Here is an 11,820-nt window from a genome sequence, read left to right on the forward strand (position 1 = left end):
GGGTGGTTGTGCAGGAACCGCCCATCCAGGCGCAGTCCGGACGCAGCTGAGGACGCACCGAAGGCGCGCAGCATCACCCGGAGCCGAAGATGTCCTACAGATCCACCCCCCAGTCTTCCTACAAGAAGATGTTTGGGGGGGAACGAGCCGCGGCCAGGAGCAGCTACTCCAGCCGCCACTTCTCCAGCCCGGTTCGGTCCACTCGGGTCTCCTTCGGGCTCTCCTCCGCGCCCCTTTACGCATCAAAGACGCAGCGGCTCCGGAGCAGCGCGGCCATGCCGCGGCTGGCCTCCGAGAGTCTGGACTTCTCCCTGTCCGACGCCATCAACAGCGAGTTCCTGACGAACCGGACCAACGAGAAGGCCCAGATGCAGTCCCTCAACGACCGCTTCGCCAGCTACATCGAGAAGGTGCGCTTCCTGGAGCAGCAGAACAAGATCCTGCTGGCGGAGCTGGAGCAGCTGCGGGGCAAAGGCACGTCCCGCGTGGGAGACCTCTACGAGGACGAGATGCGGGAGCTGCGGCGCCAGGTGGACCAGCTGACCAATGAGAAGGCCCGCGTGGAGGTGCACCGGGACAACCTGGCCGACGACATCGAGAGGCTGAGAGAAAAGTAGGCGTGGCACTCTGGGGTTCCACTTCACCCAAAAAGTGTCTGATCACATGAAATCACATATTTTATTTAACAATTCTGCAAAAAAAGAAAGTTTTTGAGAGAATAAATTAAAAAAATGTCTTTTCTATGACTTTTTCAGGCTGAGAGATGAAATGTCCCAGAGGGAGGAAGCTGAGGCCAACATGCAGAGCTTCAGACAGGTATTATTGATTCAAAAACACAAACCCCGTCTATTTCTTATGTGTTTTACAGCAATACGTTCTAGATCTTAAAGATACATTTGATCCAAACCTTTTAAAGATCTCTAATCTCCGTGGATTTAACTGCAGGTTTTTATTTGCTGCGGATGGATGTGCTCAGCAGCAGATTAGTGCTGAGCCAGTGGAACTGCAGAGTACAGGCTGACCCGGCCAAGTTCTGCTGGTCGTGTTCAGTCGGGCCTGCAGTGAAAGGAGATCTTTTGAGTCTGACCGGTCACAGTGAAAGAGCAGGACTCACAACAGGGTGGATCAGAGGAGCCAGACATGTGACCAGAGCTGTCCCGTCCAGGGATCATCAGACTCTCACTTGTTTTGGTGGGGATTGTCCCGCCGTCACAGGGTGTCATGGTGAATCATGTAAGGTCAAGGCCCGGGGGCCGAATCCGGCCCTCCGGGTAATTCTATCCGGCCCTCCAGATCATTTTATTATCTTATTTCTAACTTGTATAATTTTGACCAAAAATATTTTTATGGAGAGTAAAATATTAAAAGTTATTTAAGGTTTAAGTTGATTTATTCGGGAATAATATTCCTGCCTTTTTATTATTCATAATTATGTTAAAAAGTTACGGTTTTAAAGTTTTAAAAATTGGTATTCTGATAGATTTTTGGATTATTTTGGCATTTACTAAAATTTCTTTTAGATTTGTTTAGCTATTATTTAAGTCACACGCTAGCAATTTTGGCTAATTTGGGCTTTTTCTGTTTTTTTTTATTCCATTTTCTTAAGTTTTAAGGCTGTTTTGTAGTTAGGCTACTATCTACATGCTAGCTGCTTTGCCTTACTTAGTCTTTTTTTCAGTTTTTATTCGTTTTTCGGGGGGAATTTAGATAATATTTAAGCTATATGCTAGCTGTTTTGGCTAACCTAAGGTTTTTTTCTCGATATTTAGATATTTTTTAGTTGGCTATCAACTTTAAGATTTTCAACTATCAGCTTCAGTGTTTTCAGCTATTAGCCTCAGTTTTTTTAGTTATCAATTTCAGCATCTTCAGATATCAGCACTAGCATCTTCAGCAGCCAAATTCAGCTTACAGCATTCACACTAGAATTATCACAGGTAATGCTGTATATCTAGTTCATAATTATGTTAAAAGTTACATTTTTAAAGTTTTTAAAATTTTTCAATAAATGTTTATCCTGTTTGGTCTGCAACCTAAGGTGTGTTTTGAAATTTGGCCCCTTGTGTGATTGACTTTGACACCCTGATATAAATAAGTGAACATAAAAAAGCTTTTAGTTTTTAAAATTTTAAACTTTTTCTTTTTAGTGACAATTCAAGCAGATAAATGTGTGGGTGACTGTATGGATGGCATTCAGACAACAATGCGGCGGCCGCTCCTGCTCAGTCAGGCAGACAGTCAATCTCCCGGCCCGGGGCTTGCTGGGAAAACCCTGCTGAATAGCCCACTTTGTTTGTGGCATTAGCGCGGCGCGCAAAGCTGCTCCATTTGCTGATACGTCAATTACAAGCCTGCCAGCTCTCCAACAAACCTGCAAGCTGCTGCTGCAAAGGCGTGTGAGTTAAGAGAAAAAAGAACCGGAACTGATTTAAAGAAAAAAATTAAAACTTTTAATAACTGAATTAATTTTCTAGTCTAATGAAGCGTGGAGAGTTTTAGTTTGAGAATGGAGTCAGCTAATAAAAAATGAGATTAGGGAGCTGTGCTGAATGCTTGGGGGTTTGGGATGTTCTGAACAAAAGATATTTTAGAAAAGTCCCAGTGAATTGCCCCCTTGTCCGTCCTAAAATAAAGGTATGCAGGCACACAAAGGCCACTTCAGGTTCCCATTCATTCACACAAATCTGCTGGTTTGCTGCCATAAACTGGCTCCTCATGTGGTCAGAGTGCAGCAAGTGAAGAGCCGCCATTTTTTGACGATATAATCCTAGAGAACCCAGGCAGTCAGATTTGGCCTATGGTTATTTTATTTTATTAATTTTTTGGTCATCTTAGGCCGCCATCTTGAATTTTCCATTTTAAAAAACAAGCCCTTTAGTACTCTCTACAAATGTAAGGACTTTCATTGATGTAATAACTAATCAAGCATCATTTAGGAGCTAACTGAGAAAAAATGTTGGCGTTAAGGTTTGAATTTTTTGATTGTATTTTCGGAACAAGCTCGCCAAAGTTTCCCCGTTGGTCGCGCAATTTTTACCAAAATATTGTGAACATTTAAAGGGCCTATAGCATGCTTTTCTTAAATCTTTCAGGGTAAACTATATCTACATGAATACTGTATGATCATATATCACCTTTGGTACACGAAAGAACAAATTATTTATGAAATGTGAGTTCTTTTCTTGAGTCTTTTTCCTACCACGATGACTTGATCTCTGAGGCTCCGCCTTTAGCTCCTTGTGGGTACCGCCTATTTAATGATGTCATCTGAGCCCCGGCCTCAGCATTGTGTCTGCATTTCACCCACAAAAACAATCAACATCAGAACTTTTGCAAAGATGGATGTGCACAACACATATCTGCCTTTAGTAGCTGAGCAACTAGCTGAGCGGCATAGCTAGCGAGTAAGAAATGATGTTATAAAGTATAAACATATACAGATGAACACCCTGGAAATGTGGGCGTAGTTAACAAAAAAAACTCCAGTTGCCAAGGAAATCCAAAAATGTACTTTTGCCGATGCTTCTAAAAAGTACAATGACCTGTTCGTCACCCCCAGGTGACCAAAACAGGAAATGGTTGCTATGGAGATTAACCAACTAAAAAGCTGGCATTTTGAAAAAGTTAAGAATTTTTGACGCTCAAACTAGCCAGAAGGGGAGGAGTCAGTGAGGCTTTTTAAGGTGACACAGCTCATGCGTACATGTCGTGGTGTGGACAGCTCATGTCTGGTGGAGATGTTGTATCAGCACCAGTACCACCAAATTGTATTGACTGCTACTCAGACTATTCAGACTGCTGACTGAAAGTTGATGATGCTAAATGCAGCGCTCACACTTGTAGCTTCATTAGTATAATTAGCCTCTTTAGAAATGTGTTTTGCTGACATAGCTGATTACGCAATGCTAGCACTTTTAGCCACAATAGCATAGCAAGCTTAATTAGCATCTTCAGCAATGCGTTTTCTCTGAGATATTTGATGATGCTAAATTCAGTGCTTGCACATTTATCCACACTAGCATAATTTGCATCTTTAGCAATGTGTTTTTCTGAGACGATTGATGATGCTGGACTCAATATTAGCATGTTTAATAATCAATCAATCAATCAATCAAGATACTTTATTAATGCCCTGGGGGGAAATTCATAATGTTATCATAATTAGTATTTTTATGCAAAGTGAGTTTTGGTTGCTAACCCAGAGAGAGCTAATAAAAAGGGAATGCTAGGGCAGGAGTGGTGCGCGCTGTACAACACCGCTTTGGAATTTTTATTTCGTTCTGTTCGCGGCTGCTACCCAAAATAATAATAAAAAAGTCAAATTAACTGAAAAAACCCAGAAGAAAAATTGTGTTGGGCTCCCCAGGGCTAAGAAAAAATAAGTTATTTCTACTTTTATGTTGTATCTCAAAAATGACCGATCTCAGGTGTCAAGAAATACATAAAACCATTCTTTATGTCGTTTAACTTTGGTTAGTTAATTTATCATGATGATGAATGTATTAGCAGCAGCTGCAGGGACACGTGTGACCACAGGTAATTTAGATGATTTTTTTGGATGTGACCTTGCCTGCCAACACAACCCACACCTGAGGCACACTCCTGTGTTTGTCAGGCCTCCACACAGCATGTGCATCTGAATATGTCAGCAAAAGCTTGATGCATAATTCATGTCACCTTCACAAGTCACCATATTAAGAGTCGATGTCATGGTGCAGGATGTGGACAGTGCTGCCCTCGCTCGACTGGACCTGGAGCGGAAGATTGAGTCGCTTCAGGAGGAGATCAACTTCCTGAAGAAGCTGCATGATGAGGTCAGCATCAGCGTGTGTCCAGGCGGCGTCGGGTTGCTGCAGAAACTCTGTGTTTGCACCTCAAAATTTCATAGGGATGCACAAAAAAACTGCTGAACAAGATGAATTTGTTCTGCAGATGACAGAAAAAGTGCAGAAATAGGAGTTTGATTGTAGTTTTTGGAGCCTGACTTGAACATATCTGTTGCAGGAGATGCTGGAGTTTCAGAGTCAGATGCAGCAGCAGCAGCAGCACGTGCAGGTCGACATGGAGGTGGCGAAGCCCGACCTGACTGCAGCTCTGAGGGACGTTCGCCTGCAGTATGAGAACCTGGCCACCAAGAACATCCAGGAGTCCGAGGAATGGTACAAATCCAAGGCAAGGGACAAAATATGATGTATTACACAGAGGAATAGAAACAAACAAAAAGAAAACACACAAGTCCAGACTCCCTCATGGTCTAATTGACTAAGACCAAAGCAATTAACAATTATAGCTGCTGAATGCTGGCTTCAAATCGCACATAAAAGCAGGTATTTACAGGTTTTTGAAAAGTCGCTGGTCATTTCCTGCCCAGTGAGGCCTTTAAATATCGCAAAACAAGTCAAAAATTGAAGTTGATAACAGCGATGTATGGCCCAAAGGCGTGCCCCCGCCTTCGCCGCTCGCTTTTGACCTGGCGTTACTGGCTGAGTATTTCCTTGGCAACATGGGTTTTTGTTGACAATGCCAACATTCTTAATACGGGCTTATGCCATATTGTTTTGTTCAGCAAGATGACAGCTCTTCTGATGCTTTATCTCCATGGCAACCACTTTATTTTTTGGTTGTCTGGAGGACACGTACAAGTTTATGTAATTTTTAGAAGAATTGACAAAAGCAAATTTTGGGATTTCCTTGGCAACGGGAGTTTTTCATGACAATGCCAACATTCTTAATACTAGCATATGTCATATTGTTCAGTTGTTCAATTTTCAAAGTATTTTAATAAAATTGTGCAAGCAACAGGGGAATGTTACTTTTACTAGCTCACTATGTGAACGCCATCAAGGAGTCGTTCACTTTTTACAAAATTCCTTTTTTCAGAGTATGTGGATCCAAATTTTAGAATTTTTGAGTATGTGACGAGGGTCAAATTGTCACTCTGAGGCACCTTATGAAAGAAGAAAACAAGAACCATTGGAATATATTTTAGCTCCCTAATTTTCAATAGGTCGACCAGAATCCCCATCTGCAGGTTTCTAATCTAAATGAATTCTAAACCTCTTTAAAACTCTCTTTAAAGCTCACGGCTTTGGTAATTCACATCATGAACATCGTCACTTTGGCTCATCATTTATGAAAAAGTTGATTTTCTGCTCGTCCTCCGTTTGTCGTGACCAGTTTGCTGACCTCACTGAAGCTGCGGCGCGGAACAACGAAGCTCTGAGGATGGCCAAGCAGGAGGCCAACGACTACAGGCGCCAAGTTCAGGCTCTCACCTGCGAGGTGGACGCTCTGAAAGGAACCGTGAGTGAACTGTTTCAGGCTCAGACTAATGCAGTTCCCACTCCAGCGCTCAAATGTTCTGGTTTTGTTTTTGCCTCCCAGAATGAGTCTTTGGAGCGTCAGCTGAGGGAGATGGAGGAGAATTTCTCCCTGGAGGCTAATGGATACCAGGACACCATCGCCCGCCTGGAGGAGGACATCCACAACATGAAGGATGAGATGGCCCGTCACCTCCGAGAGTACCAGGACCTCCTAAACGTCAAGATGGCTCTAGATATCGAGATCGCCACCTACAGGAAGCTGCTGGAAGGAGAGGAGAGCAGGTGACTGATCCACTATTTGGTTTGTCTAATGAAAATATCAAAGTCAAGGCCCGGGGGCCGAATCCGTAATTCTATCCGGCCCTCCAGAACATTTTATTATCTTACTTATATAATTTTGACAAATATATTTTTATAGAGAGTAAAATATTGAAAGTTATTTAAGGTTTAAGTTAATTTATTCTGGAATAATATTCCTGCGTTTTTATTATTCATAATTCTTTTAAGAAATTGTGGTTTTAAAGTTTTAAAATTGGAATTCTGCTAGCTTTTTGGACTATTTTGGTATTTACTAAGATTTTTAGGCCATTTTGGCGTTTAGCTAATATTTCCGTTTTGGCTAATTTACCCTTTTTTTAAGGTTTTATGCTGTTTTGTAGTTGGGCTAACAATTGCATGCTAGCTGTTTTGGATAATTTAGGCTTTCTACAAGTTTTTTAGGCTATTTTGAAGTTTAGCTAATTTTTCAGCTACATGCTATCTGTTTTGGCTAACTTGAGTTTTATTTATTTTTTTATTTTTTTTATTTTTTTTTTTTAGTTTTTTAGGCTAATCAGGCAATTAGCTTGTATTCTAGCTGGCTATCAGCTTGAGGGTTTTTAGCTATCAACTTTATCTATCAGCATCTTCAGCTGCCACATTCACTCTAGCATTATCAAAGGTAATGCTATATATCTAGCTCATAATAGTGTTTAAAAGTTACAGTTTTACAGTTTAAAAAATGTAATTTTAGAGTGTTCAATAAATGTTTATCCAGTTCGACCCGCGACCTAAAGTTTATTTAGGTTTTGGCCCCCTTCAGCGATTGACTTTGACACCCCTGCCATATGCTAAAATCAAAAATGCCCATTTAGTTCTTGATGAAATGCGTGGCGTGTACGTACTGAAGCATACGCTGCTGTGAGTGTAATCATTTTAAATCTTTTTTTGTGAATCCTTTCTGTGCAGAATCTCCACTCCTCTGCCAAACTTGACTTCTCTAAACCTTAGAGGTGATCATTTACATCATTTTTTCCCCAAAATTTCTTTCATTGGTTAGTATTTTTTAATAATCTTTGACAAATGTTTTCCTCAGATGCAATAGTTGACTCCAGACCCCAACTTGAAACCACAACTACTAAGAAAGTTCTCATCAAGACCATTGAGACCAGAGACGGTCAGGTACAGTCGGCTTCAGGAGACTTTAAATCCGTTAATCTTTCACATCTAATCATTTGTTTCACCTGTTTCAGGTGATCAATGAGTCCACCCAGAACCACGATGACATGGAGTGATGACGCCTCTGCCGAACAGCTGATCCGAGCAATAAGAAGATCCACATTTCACCAGTCAAACCAACAATCACCAGGAGCTTCAGAAGTGCCTTTTACATGTGATGATCCAGTAAGCTTGTTAGTTCCCACAGAGTGTGCTTTGCTTTTTTCTCTGCTGACAGCACTTCGTCATGTTTGTTTAGATTGAGTTACCGGATTGATGACAAACTAAGAATGCTCACTGAGGTCGGTAAAAACATTTATTTGTAACCAAAGTAGTATTTTGATTGAGCATGCACTATGCAGATGAAGTTCACTATTTCCTGAATGCAGCAATAAACTTTGAAGACTGTAACTCTGCATGCTGGGATTTTTTATTTCACTTTAGAGCAACAGTATCAAACTCAATCGCACAAAGGGTCAGAAACACTCCTTAGGTCACGGGCCGAACAGGATAAACAATTATTGAACACTCTAAAACTACATTTTTAAAACTTAAAACCGTAACTTTTTAACATAGTTATGAACTAGATATATAGCATTGCCTGCGATAATGCTAGTGTGAGTTCTGTAAGATGAATTTGGCTGCTGAAGATGCTGAATTTGATAGTTAAAAACACTGAAGTTGATAGCAAAAAAATGCTGAAGCTGATAGCCAGCTAAAATATTAGCTAAATGCTAAATTATCTTAAAAAACAAACAAAAAAAAAAACTCAGGTTAGCTAAAGCAGCTAGCGTGTAGCTGAGAAAATGGCTAAACTTCAAAATATTATAAAAAACTGAGAAAAGTCCAAAATTAGCCAAAACAGCAAGCGTGTAAATATTAGCCTAACTACAAAACAGCAAAAAAATAAATAAATAAATAAAAAGTAAAGCCTACATTCACCAAAATAGCTAGCGTGTTGCTGAAAAAATAGCAGAACTTCAAAATATCATTAACAACTGAAAAAAAGCTTTAATTAGCTCAAACAGCTAGCGTGTAAATATTAGCCTAACTCCAAAACAGCCTGATTAAAACTTGAAAAAAAAGCCAAAACAGCTAGCATGTAGCCGAAATATTAGCTAAACTCCAAAATAGGCTAAAAAATCTTAGTAAATACCAAAATAGTCCAAAAAGCTGCAGAATGGCACTTTTTAAAACTTTAAAACTGTAACTTTTTAACATAATTATGAATAATAAAAAGGCAGGAATATTATTCCAGAATAAATCAACTTAAACCTTAAATAACTTTCAATATTTTATTCTCTATAAAAATATATTTAGTCAAAATTATACAAGTTAGAAATGAGCATAAGATAACATCATTAATAACAATAAAATAAAATGATCTGGAATGCCGGATAGAATTATCTGGAGGGCCAGGGCTGCTAAAGGCAGATATCTGGTATGTGCATCCATCTGTGGAGACGTTTTTATACTGTTTATTTTCGTGGGAGAAACGAAGAAAAAGACTCTAGGATGAACTCATGAAATGGGCGGCAGCCACACGCAGTGGCATTCGGAGCTTCAGGAACTGTGTCATTTTCCTTCGGGGTAAGAAAAGACTCACAAAAAACATCTAATATTTCATAAATAATTTGTTTTTTAGTGTTCTAAAGGTAATATATGATCATCTATGTGGATATAGTTCACTCTGAAAGGCTTAAGAAAATCATGGTATGGCCCCTTTAAGTTAATCAACAAGTTTCTCTTTTTTCTTTTACTCTTTATGGTTGCAATGCTCAACATTTCATGTATAAAAGTCCTAATATTCTGCAGGACACTGTAGGGAATCGAACCCCAACCTGCTAAAGCAGGCGTACCATTACCAGTGTCTTTAGTTTTTGGACCATGCATGAAAGGTGAAGCAAAACTGCTGATCAACTTTGTTTCTATCTGCGGTTCTGCAACGTTTGGCCAACTTTTGTATGTCTGACATCCAGATGCTTTTCTGCAGCAGAAACACAAGATCTTGTTTATTTTTGTATATATTTTGAGAACAGGCCAGTTTCTTGCTCTTCTTTGGGGACAAACAAATAATGACACATTGACTTATTTAATAAAAAAGAAAAAGATCTTCAATGATACGGTGAGCCTGTAAAGCCAGTGTTCATGTATGTACGTCCCTTCATGGAAGTACATGAGATGCAGACATGTAGCACGCATTTTCTATTTTTCAACCCCAATAAGATGCAGCCGCTCCTCTCTATGACCCTCCACGGACCCGGACAACCCAAAAACCTGCAGCACCTGAACGAGTCGACCCCCCTACAGTCCTTACAGATGCAGAAGGTCAGTCATGAAATATAAACAACTAAATTAAACTGGTTATCCCTGCCCTTAGACCCTCCCTCCCGGTAATGAAAAACTCCTAAAAAAACTGATTCAGGAAAAAAGAAGAAACCTTCGGGATGTCCACATAAGAGAGAGATCCTATCCCAGGTCAAGTATGATCCCAAATCCTGCCTTGAGTCACTGTACTTAGAATAGCCTTGTGCTTCAGCCAAGTTTCAGCTTACTGGACTGTGTCTGCGGCCCTCCACCTCCTCCCCGTCTTCAGCATGATACTGATACGTTGGCCGAGGTGGATCCAGAATTCTGCAGGTGTAGCCATTAACTCATTATTAACTCATTCCTTTATTATGCTTGAGCTACACCAGGGGTAATTCAATATCATTTTTTAAAAATAATGAATATTAATCATTCCAGGGCTGCACGGTGGCACAGTGGTTAGCGCTCTCGCCTCACAGCGAGAAGGCCCCGGTTCGAATCCCGGCTGGGACCTTTCTGTGTGGAGTTTGCATGTTCTCCCCGTGCATGCGTGGGTTTTCACCGGGGACTCCGGCTTCCTCCCACTGTCCAAAAACATGCTTCATAGGTTCATTGGTGACTCTAAATTGGTCTGAATGTGGGAGTGAATGTGTGTGTGCTTGAGGCCTTGTGACAGACTGGCGACCTGTCCAGGTGAACCCCGCCTTCGCCCTTCAGTAGCTGGGATAGGCTCTGGCACCCCGCGACCCCGAAAGGGAAGAAGCAGTCAGGAAAATGAATGAATGAACTATTCCTATTTTTGGCACAATCAAAAGCAAAAATATAAAAACAAACTATCTTCTCTCAACATGTGATTTTTTTTACCTTTTATTAGGTAAAAATTAGTAAAAAATAGTAGATGCTGAATTAGCCAAAAAGCTAGCTCGTTGCTGAGTTACCAGCTGAACTCCAAAACCGCCTAAAATACCTCAGAAAAATAAGTTACTCAAAAATGTTAGCCTGTTGCTAAAATAGAAGCTAAACTCTAAATTAGCCTAAAAAATTCAGCAGAGGCCAAATTAGGCACAAAAAAACAAAAATATAAGCTAACTTGTTGCTTAATTACTAGCTAAATTCCAAAATAGCCTAAAATTCCTTAGTAAACTAAATTACAAAAAAAAAAAAAAAACTTACCATTATATCATTTTTCTTCACCCAGAGAGCCACCATGGAGAGATAAAAGAGTCACATGTGGCTCTGGAGCCGCTGGTTGAAGACCTCTGAGGTAGACAAACAAGCAAACAAACAAACAACAGTATTGCCTCACCTGCCTGAACTGAACCGACCTCCACCATGTTATGGTGGTAGTTCACGGAGGGGAGGTTACGTTCCATGTCCCAAAAAAACAACTTCCATGACGGCTGCCAAGGCACCTCCCTTCAGCTGCTGCCCTAACCACCGTGCATCCACTCCTCATCAGCTCTCCTGGAGGTGGTGGGACCAGGAGGGATGGTTCCCATGTCATTTTTTCAGGTTGGACTCGACAGGTCCCCCGTCTGTGAGCCCCAACTCCAGACCTGTCCTGACTGCAATCTGTGCGCTGCAACTGGACTTTGGTCTTTGTGAGTCATTTGGAGATTCTGAACCGCTCTTAGTCTGGCTCGTCACCTAGAAGCCATCGGTAGTAGGACATCATACCACGGGTATTAGCCCTAGACAGATGAGCTTCTAGGAT

General features: G+C 40.8%; 1 protein-coding gene across 1 annotated transcript; it reads left to right on the forward strand.

Annotated features, from left to right (window-relative positions):
- On the forward strand, nucleotides 1-8,215 carry viml (vimentin like). The gene is made up of 9 exons (XM_024274019.2): nucleotides 1-613; nucleotides 756-816; nucleotides 4,719-4,814; nucleotides 5,005-5,172; nucleotides 6,178-6,303; nucleotides 6,385-6,605; nucleotides 7,551-7,594; nucleotides 7,678-7,763; nucleotides 7,835-8,215. The coding sequence occupies exons 1-9, from the start codon at nucleotides 90-92 to the stop codon at nucleotides 7,874-7,876; spliced, it is 1,368 nt and encodes a 455-aa protein (XP_024129787.1). The 5' UTR covers nucleotides 1-89; the 3' UTR covers nucleotides 7,877-8,215.
- The last annotated feature ends 3,605 nt before the right edge of the window (nucleotides 8,216-11,820 follow it).

This window comes from Oryzias melastigma, linkage group LG17 (assembly GCF_002922805.2).
Source record: "Oryzias melastigma strain HK-1 linkage group LG17, ASM292280v2, whole genome shotgun sequence".
NCBI classification, from domain to species: Eukaryota; Metazoa; Chordata; class Actinopteri; order Beloniformes; family Adrianichthyidae; genus Oryzias; species Oryzias melastigma.